This window comes from Apium graveolens, chromosome 2 (assembly GCF_009905375.1).
Source record: "Apium graveolens cultivar Ventura chromosome 2, ASM990537v1, whole genome shotgun sequence".
NCBI lineage: Eukaryota > Viridiplantae > Streptophyta > Magnoliopsida > Apiales > Apiaceae > Apium > Apium graveolens.
In genome coordinates, this window is record NC_133648.1 from 232826011 (window position 1) to 232844376 (window position 18366).

Genomic DNA, 18366 nt, shown 5'->3' on the forward strand with positions numbered 1-18366 from the left:
AAATCCTCTCAAGAAATATTGATGTTCTTGAGAGCTGCTAGGTCGAATGATCCTCGAGTGTTATATATCTAAGTGATGACCTAAATTGTGTTTATATACTACACAGCTACAACAGATTAATCTAAGATATGCATTATCAAAAATTAACTGAAACTGATACATATCTTAAACTAAACAGATAAAGCCCTATAACTCAGACATAATAGATATCTGCTTCATATTAAAAGGAACAAAACAAATCCTCTAATGTTGACTGTCTTCAAATATTGATGTCATACAAATGCTGATGACATCCAAAACTTGACGGTACATCAGATCCTGATGATATCTGAACAGCCAGATCCTGAGCTTCTTCTGATCATTGAGAATTCAATATGTAACATAGTCATCAAAATGTTAAACAAGTTATAATGTCAATCATAATAAACTATTCATACAATGTTTTGAAGTGCAACTATGTGTTATTGGAACTTAACTTTTCCTTCAAACGTAATCATAGTTGTTGGTTTGCCTTGTTTGTTTCAAACGTAACTGTGGTTGTTCGTGTATTTTGTTTAATTCGTCAATATACGTTGGTGCATGCACTCGTAGAGTGGCTAAGAGGCCTTTTTCCCTCTTGAAACTCACCAAATTTCTTTTTATAATGTAAACATATATAAATGTTGTTCATCGTTGTGATGAATTCATTGATACTTTTATGAGGACTTTGTCTATTAACTTCTTAAACCATCTCCACTTAAAATATTACGATTGTAATTGGGTGATCAGCCCGTGCTTTGTAATTGAATAGTTTTATTCATTGCATATTAATGTACACTAACATTTATAAAAAACCCGAACATAATGAATTAACTTAAACAAAAGCAAAGTAATTACGAAAGGTAAACGTCATCTATTAGAACGGCTTGCATAATAATATAACATGTAATAAGAATTCAAACACATAAGCATCAAATCAGGTTCTTTCAATCAAACCTACATATCAAACATGATCAAACGACGACAATCAACTATGTCCTAACGACTTATTCATTCAAAATACCTATAACCAAATTTAAAGAGATAAGTTGAAAAAAAATTACACATGATAGAGCTTCAAGTGTAAAGCGTTCCAGCTTCGTGGTACTTGAGTCCCCATCCATACTTGACAATTGATAAGCCCCACGTCTGACGACTATATCAATAAAGTAAGGTTCTTCCTAAGTGTCAGCAAACTTTCCAGCCGTCATGTCCATAGTATTTTGAAATGTCTTTCTTAGCATTAAATCTCTAACACGAAAAGCTCTTATATGGACATGTTTGTTATACGTATTGGCCACCCTTTGTTGATAAGATGCCATACGAATGTTTGCCATCTCTCGATGCTCGTCCACAATATCTATGTCATGAGACAAGTTTGTGTTGTTTATGCTGGTCGTTAAAAGCCTGTACCTTGCTTTTGGCATCATCAACTCTATTGGTAAGACAGCTTCAGTTGCATAAACTAAACTGTAAGGTGTTTGCCCTGTCAACGTCTTGGGAGTTGTCATGTCCGACCATAGCACCCAAGGTAATTCTTTAGCCCATTTCCCTTTGCATGATGTTAGTCTCCTTTTAAGATTATTAATTATAATCTTATTACTTGATTTAGCCTGTCTGTTGGCTTGAGGATGCCTTGGTGTGGATTTAATCAGATTGATGTTCCAACGTCTATAAAACGCCTCTGTCTTGTCACTGATAAACTGCAAATAATCAAGTTGCAAATAATCTCTGTATGCTTGAATAAAGTTATCCACGTCTTCTCCGACATTTTCATCATGTTGATCAAGGACCAAAGCATCCAATCATGAATCAACCTCTCAGTAGCGGGATTCATGATGTGAATAACAGGTGTGTTGTTCAGATCAAGGCCTTTAGAGACATCTCCCAAGCCAGCTAATGCGTCAGCTTGTACATTATTTTCTCTCAAATGTTGTTATATGTCAAAAATATCAAAATAATTTGTCAACCTCTTGGTGATGTCCAAATATGTGACTATCCTGGGATCTTTGGCTTCATAGGAACCATTAACATGGTTCATGATTAACAAGGAGTCACACTTTACTTCAATGTTTTTTATCTTCATGTCCTTAGCAGTCACCAGCCCTATGATTAGTGCTTCGTACTCAGCCTCATTGTTGGTGGCTTTGAAGCTGCAGCATATTGAATGGGCTATCATATCCCCCTCTGGCGATTTGAGTACAAGCCCCAGCCCCAGCCCCGTTCCATTCACATTCAAAGCCCCGTCCGTATACAAAGTCCAAGGCTTAGCATCTGTTATCGAAACAATTTGACGAAATTCTTCTTCTGATGTAGTCATCTGGCTTGGACTGAAATCAGCCACAAAATCGTCCAGAGCTTGTGACTTTATAGCTTTCCTTGATCATAATCATTGTCGTATGTGCTCAAACGTATGGCCCATTTAGCCATTCACCCCATCAAATCTGGCTTACTTAAAATGTTTCTCAAGGGAAAATTTATCATGACATGTATCTTGTGTGACTCAAAATAATGTCGTAACTTAATTGACGTCATGGCTAATGCAAGCACTAATTTCTCAAGGGACGTGTACCTTGTTTCTGCTTCTACTAGGCTTTTGCTGACATAGTAAATAGGCGTCTGGACACCTTCACCTTCCTTGACTAGTACCCCGCTCACTGCATGATCAGTTACTGACAAGTAGACATAGAGATATTCACCTGAAAGAGGCTTAGATAATAGTGGTGGTGTAGTGAGATAGGTTTTTAAATCATGTAAAGCAGCTTCATGTTTTTCAGACCATGTGAATCCCTTGTTCTTCCTTAATACATCGTAAAATAATTTACATATATCCGACGATCGCGAGATAAACCTGTTTAGTACCGCAACCCTTCCTGTCAACTTTTGGACATATTTGCATTTGACGGGCTTCTTAACTTAAAAATCGCCTTGATTTATTCTGGGCTAGCTTCAGTCCCCCTTATGGTTACCATGTGTCCGAGAAATTTTCTCGACGATACGACAAAGTTGCACTTAGACGAGTTCATCTTCATATTGTACAATCTCAGTATGTCAAATACCTCTTGAAGATCTCGAAAGTGATTTTCTGCGTTCACAGACTTGACTACCATGTCATCTATGTACACTTCCATTGTTTTGCCTATTTGATCCTTAAACATTTTGTTAACGAGCCTTTAAAATGTTGCTCCTGCATTACATAATCCGAAAGGCATAGCTAAGTAACAATATATCCCCCTTTTCGTGATGAATGCTTTTTTCTCACAATCTGATGGCTCCATCTGAATCTGATTAAAACCACTCGACGCATCCAGAAATGTAAGCAACTCATGTCCAGCCATCGAGTCTACCATGGTGTCAATGTGTGGCAATGGATAGGGATCTTTAGGGCAAGCTTTATTTAAATCAGTGTAATCGACATAAACTCTCCATTTCCCTTTCTTCTTTTGGACTATTATAACATTTTCTAGCCACTCTGGATAATCCACTTCCTTAATCATCCCTACCTTGATAAGTCTGTCAACTTCTTCGTTGATGATTTTATTTCTTTCTGCTGCAAACTTTCTTCTCTTTTGTTGAACAGGTGTATAACTAGGGTCGACATTCAATTTGTGCGTGATCACATTGGGATCTATTCCCGTTATGTCATCGTGCTCCCATGCAAACGCATCCAACCTTATAGTTAAGAAATTCACCAAGTTTACCTCAATTGTTGGTGACAGTCATCTTCCACCAGTACCTTCTTGTCACCCGTCTTAAGGTCGATTTCAGCCAGCTTTTTCAGGTCCTGTCATAGTAGCCACGGGTGACTTATCTCTGTGGTGTTGTACAGTTGGTTTCAGATATGTCTTGTAGCATTCTCGTGCCATATCTTGATCTCCACGTATTTTCTGTGATCCCCGGATGTCAGGAATTTAAGAACTTGATGATATGTTGACCGGTACAGCTTTCAAGTTGTGGATCTGGGGCCTGCCCATAATTATGTTATATGTAGAATCAACATCTATTATGCAGAATTTCTCTATAAGGTTAACTCCTTGTGCGTACGTAGGCAATGTAATTTCTCCCAACGTTCGCTTAGTTTCTCCTCTGAATCCCACTAATGTAGTTGATTTTTTAATCAGATCACTTTCCTCCAGGCCTATTTGCTTCATCGTGCTTAGCATCATAATGTTGGCGGCACTCCCGTTATCAACTAGAATTATCTTGATCAGGAAATTCCCCACGGGGAGTGAGATGACAAGTCCATCTTACTGCGGTTCTCGGATACTTCTCTTATCTGACTCATCAAACACCAAAGATGAAAAAGTGTTATTGTTAACTCCCACTTAAAAAACTCTTATGTCTGTCTCTCTGGCTGCCCTTTTGGCTTGTGAATACGTGGATCCACACACTTCAGAACCACCTACAATGAACTTAATTACTTTGTGATGTGGTGGTGGTGGTGGTTGTCTCATTGGTGTCATATTGTCTCCTTTGGGTGACCCGTCTCTCCTGACATAAGCTGTCTTTTTTGACGTCATGAACTCTGTTAAGTATCCCTTCTTGGTTATAATTTGTAATTTCTTTCGTAAATCCACACAGTCGAATGCCTTATGTCCGTAATCTCCATGATAGTCGCACCATAATTTGGAATCTGGATTTTCCTTAGGCTTGTTGCTCTTTATTGGCCACTTGACTACACCTCCCAACTTGGTGAACTCCTTCATCATCATGGTTGAAGGTCTGATCGTGAAGCCATAGTTGTCACAAGTTGGTGGTAGGTTGGGGTATTTCCTCCAATTGGTGTAGTCCTCATTTTTCCAGTCATTTTGTTCACGCGTTGTGTAATAACCCCAATTTTTGGAATTTTTGAAACCCTTATGAATAGTGATTTTGCTGATTATGCTGAATAAGAAAACTTTTCATGCCACACTATGTAGGGGTTCTGTTATGGATATTCTGAGATTTTATTAGTACTCTATATGGTATATAAGTGTATGTAAAGATCGTCAGAATCCAATTCCGAACACTTTGATTGTTCCCGAAAATCTACCAGATACAGAAAGAATTGAGTATAAGGAAACAGAATAAAAAGGATTTAAATTCAAGGATTATAAGAGAGGATCATAAAAGGAATATAATGTATTGAGAAAGGTTAAAGAAACCTAAGTAATAAGATCCCGGGTATGATCCCTCAAACGATAAACGAAAACGAAAGTTAAGCGAACCGTATAACAGATCAGCGGTCATTAGGCAAGCAATTAGGAGTTAATCAAGGAGGTTAGGGATGATGATGTCATCAAACCAACAAGGTGTGGACAAGTGGAAGCATTATGACATGTGCAAGATGACAAAAGCATGACATGGGGTGTTGTTTTGTTGGTTGATTTTGGGCCATGTAAAATTTACCATGGTAAAAAGCTAAAATATTTTCCAAGGCCAAAAAGCAGAAGCAACCCAGTAAATATCATAAAACACAAAAATTAGAAGTTGACTTTCCCATTTCAAGAAGAAAGCTCTCGGCTAAAACAAACCCAGCAACTTCAAACTGCCATATCTCCTTCAACACTCACTCAAATGTTATGTTCTATAGCTCTTTGGAAAGGTATTGAGATGTCCTACAACTCTTGTTCACAAGTCTCTTCCAAATAAGCATGGTAAGACCCTCATTTTTACAGTTCTTTAAATCGGACTTTTAGAAACTTCAAAGCCTAACTATGTGTTCTTGATTTCTTTGGAAAGATCAAGCTTGTAGGAGGCTCCCTGTAACACCCCCAGATCCGGGGTCGGGGATCCGGGTCGTCACGGTCTTTCTTTCCACAATATCACTTCACTTAATTAATAATAAATAACCTTATGTTGTGACCCCACACTAACACACACCACAACCCGTTATAGTCTAAGAGATGAAATTTAAATAAGTACAAGTCTTTGAATCCACAATTTAAAAGTTATTACAACCCAAAATGATTACTTGATAAATTTACAGTTAATTGCCATTATCTGCCACAAGTTATAATTATACATAATTGATTCTCAAAAGTAGATAGTCTGATCTACAATAGATCTACCTCTGCAGCTATAGCAGCTACAACATCAACGGGAAGACGCGGGACGCTTCCCACGCGCTTGCGCTGGGTCTGCTGGAGTCTGGCCATCTTTCCTAACTGTTGTTGTGTGATGAAGAAATAAAGCAAGGGTGAGCAGCAAGCCCACCAAAATAATATGTATAATGATTAACAATATATGAGCCTTCTCATAGTACTCATGAAAGTCTTGGTCAAAAGAAATGAACCAAGTTGATATCTTAATGCGATGAAGTCGCAAAATATTCAGTATATATACATATATACTTTTAAAAATCTTGGAAGTCCTCTTCCATGCATAATATACACAGAGTCCCAGTGTATAACTGTATATAAAAAAAATATCGTTGCAAGGTGATCTCATATATCTAACCTTGTCTCAACGTTTTTCTGAAAATCTTTGTCATTCATAAGAAAATCATTAACTAGATATAAGTTTAAAAGATGAAGTTACAAGATACCCCAAAATACTTATATCTTTCCCAAATACTACTTGAACTACCCCCGTTCAAGTTATAATCAGTTTCAAAGGTTCATCACATAGATGAGACTACAAGACAAGATTTGAATAGATTCAATCTTTGAATATCATTATAAATGATGAAGTTACGAGATGCTTCATTAAGACCCGATATATAAATATATTCATATATATCTCCCATACATTTCCTGAAAACCTCTGTCATGTAAAGTATGAACAGAGTTGCAATATCCAATGAATTTGGAAGGAAAAGAATTTTGGCATAAACCAGATATCTTGCTGATCAGGCAAAGATACCAATAAGTAACCTTTTCTACTGTAGATGGATGAATTCCTCACCGGTCATCACCTTGGCCGCATTAGGACCTCGCGCTAGACCGTTACCCGGCCACTCACGCGTTGATGGACTGCCACCCAGCCACTTACACATTCATAGACCGTACCCCGGCCTGTCGCTTATGCCGACTCAATCAGATGGACTTACTTCCCGAACATTGGGCAAGTAATCAAATTGTTTTCTCAAAACAGCAACCATGTTGCGAATATAAAATACACCACAGAGCCGGATCCCCAAGATTTTGAGCGAATATTCAAGTCTCCTTCGAAAGGAAGATCTTAAATCGGAAAACGAGTTTTGGGATCCGCTCTAACTTTTAAAATCATTTTGAAGACTCGAAAACATTTTTAAGAATGTTTGGAGTAAAGCTGATTTAATGAAATAAATCAGTCCCGATATATTAGAAAATATCTGAATATTATTATTTAAATAATATTCCCATAAAGAATAATCTTTATAAAAATAATTGAAGTAGAAGTTTTAAAACTTATACTTGAAACGAGTATTAAATAACCAAAGATACACTTATATGAAAGTATTATCTTTATTTGAATAATCGAAAATAAGTTTGATTATTAACACCTTATTCTTTAATAAAATAAAGAATATATTTCAGTAATAAGCGGAGTCATAATACCTCGAATGAATATTATAAATAATATTCATAAAATAAAATAAAGGAGTCATACATCCTCAAATGAATATTCAAATAATATTCAATTAATAAAATAAAAGGAGTCATAAGCCCTCGAATGAATATTCAAGATAATATTCATTAATAAAATAAAGTTATCGAATAAACCTTATTCGATTAATAGTTTTGAAAACTATAACCATATATATATATAAATATATATATATATATAAAATCTACTCGGGATCCTCGACTCCCGGTTTTAGAAAATGTTTTCACCTTTGGGTCCCTATACTAAGGGTATATGCAAATTACTGCTATTCTCTAGCATAGGTATTATCAACTGAACCAACAGATATATATGGCAAGAATACGAAACAGGCATGCATATATATACCATATCAGCATGCTTCAATATATCGCAACATTTGCTAATTAACCAACATGCATCTATCGCAAGATAATGCATATACATATATTCATCACAACAACAGTATAACGGGTAGAAAACTTGCCTGAGCGACTTGGGGTGATAAAAGGCTCGGGACGAGTCTGGTAACCTATAAACAACAAGTAAGTTGGAATTAAACCAAAATCACTTGTAAATCTATACTTTAACTAACTTAGACTCTAACGCTTGTTTTGCGCTCACTGATTCGCTTAAGTCACTCGGGTACCCTCGGCTCCACCATTTTTAATAATTTAACCTTTACGAGTTTTAAAGCGATTCCTTCGCGAGTGTCTTACCAACTGCCTAACACACTTACCATAAATGTTTCATACATTAATTAACCCTTTTTGGTCTTTAACCTATGTTTCAAAGTAAGGCGAGGGGAAAAGTTTCATTCGCGAAACACCGTTACTTGAAACGGTCGTTTCTCCTAAACCGTGCATCGGAATCAAACGAACTATATATCAAAATGAAGCTCGTAACATGAGCTATCTAGACATGGCAATGGTAATAATTTAGCAGGGGGTTCTCGGGTCCTAATGTTATGCACAAAAACAGTCTAAAGAAAATCGGACGTTACGACGGCTATGTTTACGCGATTTCCAATATTTTAAACCATTCAAAACCATCCCAAATCAACCTCAAATCCAACATACAACCAACATCCATCCTTATCACATCATAACAACCCCAACCAATTCAATTTAATCATTCATACTTATGCCTAAGCTTAACTTTAATTATACTTAAGTTCTTTTAATCAAAACAACAACATTTACCAATCCAACAACATCCCAAAACTCACTAATCTCTACATACACAACCATCAAGCCTCTCATGAACTACAATACTCATATTATGCTCTTAACATTCAATAACAAAGCTTGGTTAAGAGATTATACCTTCCTTGAAGCTTTTTAACACAACACAAGAACTTTGAATGCCTAAAGAACCTTGATCCTTGCTTGTATAACCTTAATCTTTCATAAAAATTCAAGAAAACTAAAGTTATTTCTTGAAGGTTACTATTTACCATCTTCTTCCTTGATTTATTGGAAGAGATTGTGAAGGAATTAGGAGCTTAAACTTATAGCATATCCATATCTATGTACAAGGAAGCTTAGATAATTACCTTGTGATTTAACAATGCTTGGAACTTGATTTTTGATTTTTCTTCCTTTGAAAAAGATGAAAAGCCGAGAGCAATGTTTGAAGAATGAAAAATTTTGTGTTTGCTTTGATTTGTTTTGGCTAGCTAGGTTGTTTTGGTTTTGTTTTTGGTTAATTACCCTTCTAACCTTGAACTTTGTGTGGTTTACAATCATCCAACAATTCCTTCCTTTTTTGTCATGCCTATGTCACCTTGCACATGTCATAATGCTCCCACTTGTCCACACCTTATGGTTTGATGATGTCACAATCCCTGGCTTCTTGTACAAGCTTGTCTCTTGGTCACTTATTTGTTTTACGGTTCGCTTATCTTTCGTTCTCGTTTATCGTTTGAGGGATCATACCCGGGATCTTATTACTTAGGTTCCCTTAACCTTTCTCAATATATTATATTCCTTTTATGATCCTCTCCTATAATCCTTTAATTTAAATCCTTTTTATCCTGTTACCTTTTTCTCAATTCTTTCCGTATCTAGTGGATTTCCGGGAAAAATCAAAGTGTTCGGAATTGGATTCTGACGATCTTTACATACACTTATATACCATATAGAGTACTAATAAAATCTCAGAATATCCATAACAGAACCCCTACATAGTGTGGCATGAAAAGTTTTCTCGTTCAGCAAAAACACTATTCATAAGGGTTTCAAAATTTCTCAAAAATTGGGGTTATTACAGTCTCCCCTCCTTAAAAGGATTCCATCCCGGAATCAGATAGAAATGAATAGGGATACCTTCTTAATATTGCACTTTCTAACTCTCAAGTCAATTTTCCCACATTGTGGTCCTGCCACAAGACTCTGCCTAGTTTGATAATCCTTCCCCTAAGCACTTGTTCCTTTTCACTCTATAACCCTTCCTGGTTGCTCCATATAGGTTACGTCGGGTTACATGTCTATGCGCTCATATGCCCCTATTTATCTGGCATCTGAATTACACTTCCTTAACATTGATATGTGAAACACGTTACGAACTTGTTACATGTTCGGGGTTAGGGCTAGCTCATATGATAACTTCCCAATATGTCTTAATATATCCAAGGGTCCAACAATTCGTGGACTTAGCTTTCATTTCTTTCCGAACCTCATCCTTCCTTTCCAAGGGAATACCTATAACAACACTAGGTCCCCTACTTCCTATTCTTTGTCCTTTCGTGTCAAATCAACATATTTATCATGTCCATCTTGGGCTACTACCTTCCGTCCTCTGATTAGATCTATTATATCCCTGGTCCTTTGGACTACTGTGGGTCCGAGCATCTTGCGCTCTACAACTTCATCCTAACATAAGGGAGATCGATATTGTCTTCCCTCAAGGATCTCATAAGGCGATATCTCAATACTGACATATGACCTATTGTCGTAAGAAAACTCAATCTGTGTAAAGTGATCATTCCAATTTCTTTCAAGTCTATTGCACAGACTCTCATTATAGCTTTTAGCATTAGAGCTTTTGCTTCTCAATACCCCTTCTTTTCCAGTTCGTAATCGCTACTACCTTCCGTTCCTAATATTATATTGGTTATACTTTTGCTCGTTAGCGTTCTATAACCTTTTAATAACCACGTCAACCTTAGTATCACGAATGTGTTCCCACTCCGCATACTACCACCACTTTATTACTCCTTTTTCAGTTGTTTCTATTTTCTAAAATTTGATCAATCAAATAGAAGTAAAGGAATTTATTGAGAGATCACTATGATCATGAACACTTGTTATATCGCTTAGTTAGTACAGAAGGTGGCCAGCCTTTAGTACTTGACAAGCAATTAAACAATAGCTGGTATCCTACTAGGCTTCTATCACACAGATAGATAGTCATTCGGCAATACCTCCCCTTTCTGGAAGGGTTGTTCCTCTCAGCTTACATGAAATGAAAAGAAGAGAAAAGAACGAATTGAAGAGAATTGTATATATGAAAAAAAAATATACTGCCACAAAATATCTGGCTTGGAACCTACCTCTGAACTATAGAGGTTTGTCATAGGAGAACAAATCATATACGTATATAAATCAACATTAAGCATTATAGCCTCGTATTTCCCATGCCTAAATATTTTCGCTATCCCGTCCATCATTCTATGGACCCACACTCTTCCTCGAGCTTATACATAATCACCTTTGAAACTCCCTCGACATCGAAAATCGAATCTGGGATCTCATTCTATACATCATCGTTACTAGAATTCTATGCTTGCACCGCAACCTTCCTCGTATAATAATACGACTCTCTATTGATAAGAAAGAATAATTATTCACCAGGTAGATACTCTACTTAATTAGTCTATCAATGATAACTTATACACTACCACGACCCGATTAGTGGTACTCAATCTCAACACCCATTCCAATACAACTCTCATGGTTGTAATCAGCTCACTACTCGCAGAATCATTGCTGCCTTACTATGGTCCACCACTGACCCACTGTAGTCATTCATTTTCCCTGAAGTCTTAATAGCTAACCATACAGAGTCCATACATCTCGTATCAAATCCTTCTAAGGAGGTAACATAATCACCATTCCTGATTCATGAAGAACACTCCTGATCCTGACATACATACATGACATGAAGCAGATAAAAGTGCAGAAGAGTTTCAATCAAAGCAACGATAGCAGGTTAATACCATTCTTAATCATATGCCTTCAATAGAAGACTTAACTCAAAGGTTTGTTTGGTCCTTTTTGAAACATGGTACTGGCTTATCTCAAGATAGGACCTTCTAAGATAGATAGCCCGTTCATGGCGATTACACAAATTAAACCTTTACCAACTACTATTACGGTTGGGTATTACACAGTCATCAGAAGGAATGTCAATCTTCCAAACCATAATTCAACCTTCACATTTTTTAACCATCATCACTGTATTCTTTTGGCACACGCGCCTATAATTATCCACTTACCTTTAAAGTGTCGGCCACCTCTTTGGCCTTTCCTGATAGTATAATTTCCTTATAGTCAATGTCATTTTAACCACCTCCAAATAATTTTCTACCTCATTTCAATCACAGCTTATGTGAAGATGTTTTCCTTAAAATCTGATGAGTAAAAAAAAATCACCATTTTTCCATAAGTTATTGCCTCAGTCTTTAGAGGTTAATCACTGTCATGACTGACTCTCAATTATACTTAGAGCATCTTCTATCTTAAGTCCTAATTGCCCTGAACAATTTCGACCATTACTAGTTCGATCCATACCTTCTCGTGGTTTAACACGTGCCTCACTTGGCATCAATATAATTACGTCATATTTCCTTTATCAACATTTCTATTCTTGAAAATTTTGAATATTACCTTTCTCCTTGTAAAACCTCTAGGGTTATCCTTGAATCGTTCCTCCTGTATTCCTTAGATACAGGGCATATCAAAATACCATTTACTACTACTAGAACCATTGTCTATATACTTCTGAAAAATTCTCCACTGATTCTTAAAGGTTGTTATTACCTTAATCCTTTCCAATTCATCCTGTCAAAACTCATACTGTCCCTATTAAGGGTGAAATGCCAACCTTTATGCATTCCCCTAGGATTCATTTTAAGTTACCGATGTTCTATTCTTAATTCCACCTTTAAAAAGGTACATGCATCCTTCCATGGATAAATCAAGTCATATATCCTTGATAGATTATCTTATTCATCATTCCCACCTCGATAGTCTATACCTAACTTCATAATAGCATCCTTATTCAAATTGAGGTCAATCCATATGGCCTCCAAAAGATAACAATGGTCATCCGCTTTTCTTTCCTGATTTGGTAATGATCACATGGATGATCTGGAAGATATTGGTCGTGTTCAACGTGAACTTCTTCTTAATAAATCCTTATTTACTTTTGTTGTTTATCTCAACAGTCATCTCAATGTTGGGATATCTTTCATACCTGGCGTCTCCCTTCCTGGGTATCAAGCCACCGGTCTTACACTTCACATTCTTGAAGGTCACTTCCTTCATCCAATTTTCTTAATTTCTTACTTTCTTGTCTCCTCAGTCTATCCGCGTCTCATTATTTATCCTTCGAACTATCTCAAGGTTTCTTCGAATCCTCCCAACTTACAGGGGATAATATATATGTATCTCTTATGCCCTCAACCATCAATTTTAACTCATGGTGAATCACCCTCATCCTGACGATTACATACTTTTCTATTTCTATTACTACGAGTCTTTAGGGTTTCCTCATACCCAACTTCCTTATCATTCCTCAAACTCTATTGCCTTTCTTGTCCTGTCACCAACGGGTGGTCTCTCTCTTAGGAGGGTAAGTGACAAAAACAGTCTTTTGTGCTTCGTCAATCATTTAGAATCTCAAATAATTCCTATATTTCCTTTAGTCAGGCTCTTGCCTCGACTGGGTCAAACTGTTCCTTGGAACTCTGAGAGCTTAGCGACTTAAAGGTCATGAAAGGATTTCCTACCTCATTGTTTCCTTAAGGTGGTGGTTGGGAATAAAAGTATAAGTTCTGTTTAGACAGGTCCATGAATTTCCATATAGGAGTACCGTCTCGGGTCTCCTTATCTTGCTCGACTTCTATTTTCTCAGTATGAAATGTTTCATCCTTCTCCCATACTTGGGGTTATCTTATACGTTAAAATCCTCATTTTCCACTTCATTATGTTATGGGTTCCTTCTATCTTGATGGCGTCCTCCCTGACTATCACATTCAGGGTTTGCCCTAAATCTTATTCCTTGAACTATGACTTTCATCTAGGATCTCATCTTTAAGCTCTTAAACATTTGGAACCCAAATTTTATAGGAATACCTCATTATTCCCTTATCATCTTTCTCGGTATTAATCTCATATCTATTTTTTTTTGGCTCTCTGCCTTCATTCATCACTTTTTCTGGCACAATATGTTCTTTTCCAATAATTCGGTTTGTCTTGCAATCTCAAACAGCTTTTCGGTACCGGCTCCGGTTACCTTCACTTCTATTTCCATTTTCTCAAAATCTCTTATAAACTCTCTCAAAGACATTATCATCTTGAGTCTCTCCTTTTTACTAAGGGCATCAGCCACCACATTGGCTTTCCCCGAATGATAAAGAATCTCCCAATCATAATTCTTGATTAGCTCTAACCGCCTCCTCTGGCGTATGTTGAGCTCTTTCTACGTAAGAATGTACTAGAGCACTTATGGCTTAGGTAATTCTCGCACTTCTCTCCATACAAGTAGTGCCTCCAATCTTTAGGGTAAAACTATTGCCACGAGCCTAAGCTCATGGGCGGGGATATCGAATTTCATATTACCTTAATTGTCTTGACGCAGACGCGATTATCTTGCTGTGCTAAGAAGCACCCTAATTCCTTATGCGAAGCGTCACTTACAAATCACAAAATCTCCTTTTTCCATCCGGCAACGCCAACATAGGGGCCGTCACCAACCTTTGCTTCAGTTCTTAAAAGCTGTTCTCGCATTTCTCTGTCTATTCGAACTTCTCAGTCTTATGAGTAAGCCGCGTTAAAGGGCTACTATCTTTACAACTTGAACGAACCTCCGGTAGTGACCGACCAATCCTACCTCTGGTAGTCGACCTAACCATGGTCATCAATTCATCAGTGGTCCTTTTATTCATTCTTGTCAGGATCCTCCATGGGATCCTCCTCAGCAACTATCCCTTCTAGGACAACATCCTCAACCGCTACATCCTCAATATCAACATCATCCGGTCCTGCATTAGGACACTCTGTCGGATCCACAATCCGATCTCCAATTAGTAATAAAATATCATCGCGATGTTGCTCCTCAACCTCAGGGTTCGGAGTCCCGCTACCATATACGATAACGAACTACGCTCCTATCACGATATTTATAAGGGTTCCCATAAGGGTTTTAACTGTCAGTACTACGTTAGGTAGCCCGACTATGAACTTGGCAAGAGTTCTTATTATCTTAGTGAACTTATTATCTTAACGTCCCATCATCTCTGAGGTTTATAACGCTTAGCTCTGATACCATTTCTGTAACACCCCCAGATCCGGGGTCGGGGATCCGGGTCGTCACGGTCTTTCTTTCCACAATATCACTTCACTTAATTAATAATAAATAACCTTATGCTGTGACCCTACACTAACACACACCACAACCCGTTATAGTCTCAGAGATGAAATTTAAATAAGTACAAGTCTTTGAATCCACAATTTAAAAGTTATTACAACCCAAAATGATTACTTGATAAATTTACAGTTAATTGTCATTATCTGCCACAAGTTATAATTATACATAATTGATTCTCAAAAGTAGATGGTCTGATCTACAATAGATCTACCTCTGCAGCTATAGCAGCTACAACATCAACGGGAAGACGCGGGACGCTTCCCACGCGCTTGCGCTGGGTCTGCTGGAGTCTGGCCATCTTTCCTAACTGTTGTTGTGTATTGAAGAAATAAAGCAAGGGTGAGCAGCATGCCCACCAAAATAATATGTATAATGATTAACAATATATGAGCCTTCTCATAGTACTCATGAAAGTCTTGGTCAAAAGAAATGAACCAAGTTGATATCTTAATGCGATGAAGTCGCAGAATATTCAGTATATATACATATATACTTTTAAAAATCTTGGAAGTCTTCTTCCATGTATAATATACACAGAGTCCCAGTGTATAACTGTATATAAAAAAAATATCGTTGCAAGGTGATCTCATATATCTAACCTTGTCTCAACGTTTTTCTGAAAATCTTTGTCATTCATAAGACAATCATTAACTAGATATAAGTTTAAAAGATGAAGTTACAAGATACCCCAAAATACTTATATCTTTCCCAAATAATACTTGAACTACCCCCGTTCAAGTTATAATCAGTTTCAAAGGTTCATCACATAGATGAGACTACAAGACAAGATTTGAATAGATTCAATCTTTGAATATCATTATAAATGATGAAGTTACGAGATGCTTCATTAAGACCCGATATATAAATATATTCATATATATCTCCCATACATTTCCTGAAAACCTCTGTCATGTAAAGTATGAACAGAGTTGCAATATCCAATGAATTTGGAAGGAAAAGAATTTTGGCATAAACCAGATATCTTGCTGATCAAGCAAAGATACCAATAAGTAACCTTTTCTACTGTAGATGGATGAATTCCTCACCGGTCATCACCCTGGCCGCATTAGGACCTCGCGCTAGACCGTTACCCGGCCACTCACGCGTTGATGGACTGCCACCCAGCCACTTACACATTCATAGACCGTACCCCGGCCTGTCGCTTATGCTGACTCAATCAGATGGACTTACTTCCCGAACATTGGGCAAGTAATCAAATTGTTTTCTCAAAACAGCAACCATGTTGCGAATATAAAATACACCACAGAGCCGGATCCCCAAGATTTTGAGCGAATATTCAAGTCTCCTTCGAAAGGAAGATCTTAAATCGGAAAACGAGTTTTGGGATCCGCTCTAACTTTTAAAATCATTTTGAAGACTCGAAAACATTTTTAAGAATGTTTGGAGTAAAGCTGATTTAATGAAATAAATCAGTCCCGATATATTAGAAAATATCTGAATATTATTATTTAAATAATATTCCCATAAAGAATAATCTTTATAAAAATAATTGAAGTAGAAGTTTTAAAACTTATACTTGAAACGAGTATTAAATAACCAAAGATACACTTATATGAAAGTATTATCTTTATTTGAATAATCGAAAATAAGTTTGATTATTAACACCTTATTCTTTAATAAAATAAAGAATATATTTCAGTAATAAGCGGAGTCATAATACCTCGAATGAATATTATAAATAATATTCATAAAATAAAATAAAGGAGTCATACATCCTCAAATGAATATTCAAATAATATTCAATTAATAAAATAAAAGGAGTCATAAGCCCTCGAATGAATATTCAAGATAATATTCATTAATAAAATAAAGTTATCGAATAAACCTTATTCGATTAATAGTTTTGAAAACTATAACCATATATATATATAAATATATATATATATATAAAATCTACTCGGGATCCTCGACTCCCGGTTTTAGAAAATGTTTTCACCTTTGGGTCCCTATACTAAGGGTATATGCAAATTACTGCTATTCTCTAGCATAGGTATTATCAACTGAACCAACAGATATATATGGCAAGAATACGAAACAGGCATGCATATATATACCATATCAGCATGCTTCAATATATCGCAACATTTGCTAATTAACCAACATGCATCTATCGCAAGATAATGCATATACATATATTCATCACAACAACAGTATAACGGGTAGAAAACTTGCCTGAGCGACTTGGGGTGATAAAAGGCTCGGGACGAGTTTGGTAACCTATAAACAACAAGTAAGTTGGAATTAAACCAAAATCACTTGTAAATCTATACTTTAACTAACTTAGACTCTAACGCTTGTTTTGCGCTCACTGATTCGCTTAAGTCACTCGGGTACCCTCGGCTCCACCATTTTTAATAATTTAACCTTTACGAGTTTTAAAGTGATTCCTTCGCGAGTGTCTTACCAACTGCCTAACACACTTACCATAAATGTTTCATACATTAATTAACCCTTTTTGGTCTTTAACCTATGTTTCAAAGTAAGGCGAGGGGAAAAGTTTCGTTTGCGAAACATCGTTACTTGAAACGGTCGTTTCTCCTAAACTGTGCATCGGAATCGAACGAACTACATATCAAAACGAAGCTCGTAACATGAGCTATCTAGACATGGCAATGGTAATAATCTAGCAGGGGGTTCTCGGGTCCTAATGTTATGCACAAAAACAGTCTAAAGAAAATCGGACGTTACGACGGCTATGTTTACGCGATTTCCAATATTTTAAACCATTCAAAACCATCCCAAATCAACCTCAAATCCAACATACAACCAACATCCATCCTTATCACATCATAACAACCCCAACCAATTCAATTTAATCATTCATACTTATGCCTAAGCTTAACTTTAATCATACTTAAGTTCTTTTAATCAAAACAACAACATTTACCAATCCAACAACATCCCAAAACTCACTAATCTCTACATACACAACCATCAAGCCTCTCATGAACTACAATACTCATATTATGCTCTTAACATTCAATAACAAAGCTTGGTTAAGAGATTATACCTTCCTTGAAGCTTTTTAACACAACACAAGAACTTTGAATGCCTAAAGAACCTTGATCCTTGCTTGTATAACCTTAATCTTTCATAAAAATTCAAGAAAACTAAAGTTATTTCTTGAAG

At 36.6% G+C, this 18366-nt stretch overlaps 1 protein-coding gene across 1 annotated transcript; it reads right to left on the bottom strand.

Annotated features, from left to right (window-relative positions):
- Nucleotides 1-1199: 1199 nt before the first annotated feature.
- LOC141697652 (uncharacterized) lies at nt 1200-3176 on the bottom strand. Its single transcript, XM_074502148.1, has 4 exons — nt 2988-3176; nt 2591-2898; nt 2120-2396; nt 1200-1721 (listed from the first exon to the last, which is right to left on the bottom strand). Exons 1-4 carry the CDS (start codon nt 3174-3176, stop codon nt 1200-1202), a joined length of 1296 nt encoding a protein of 431 aa, XP_074358249.1.
- Between the last annotated feature and the right edge of the window lie 15190 nt (nt 3177-18366).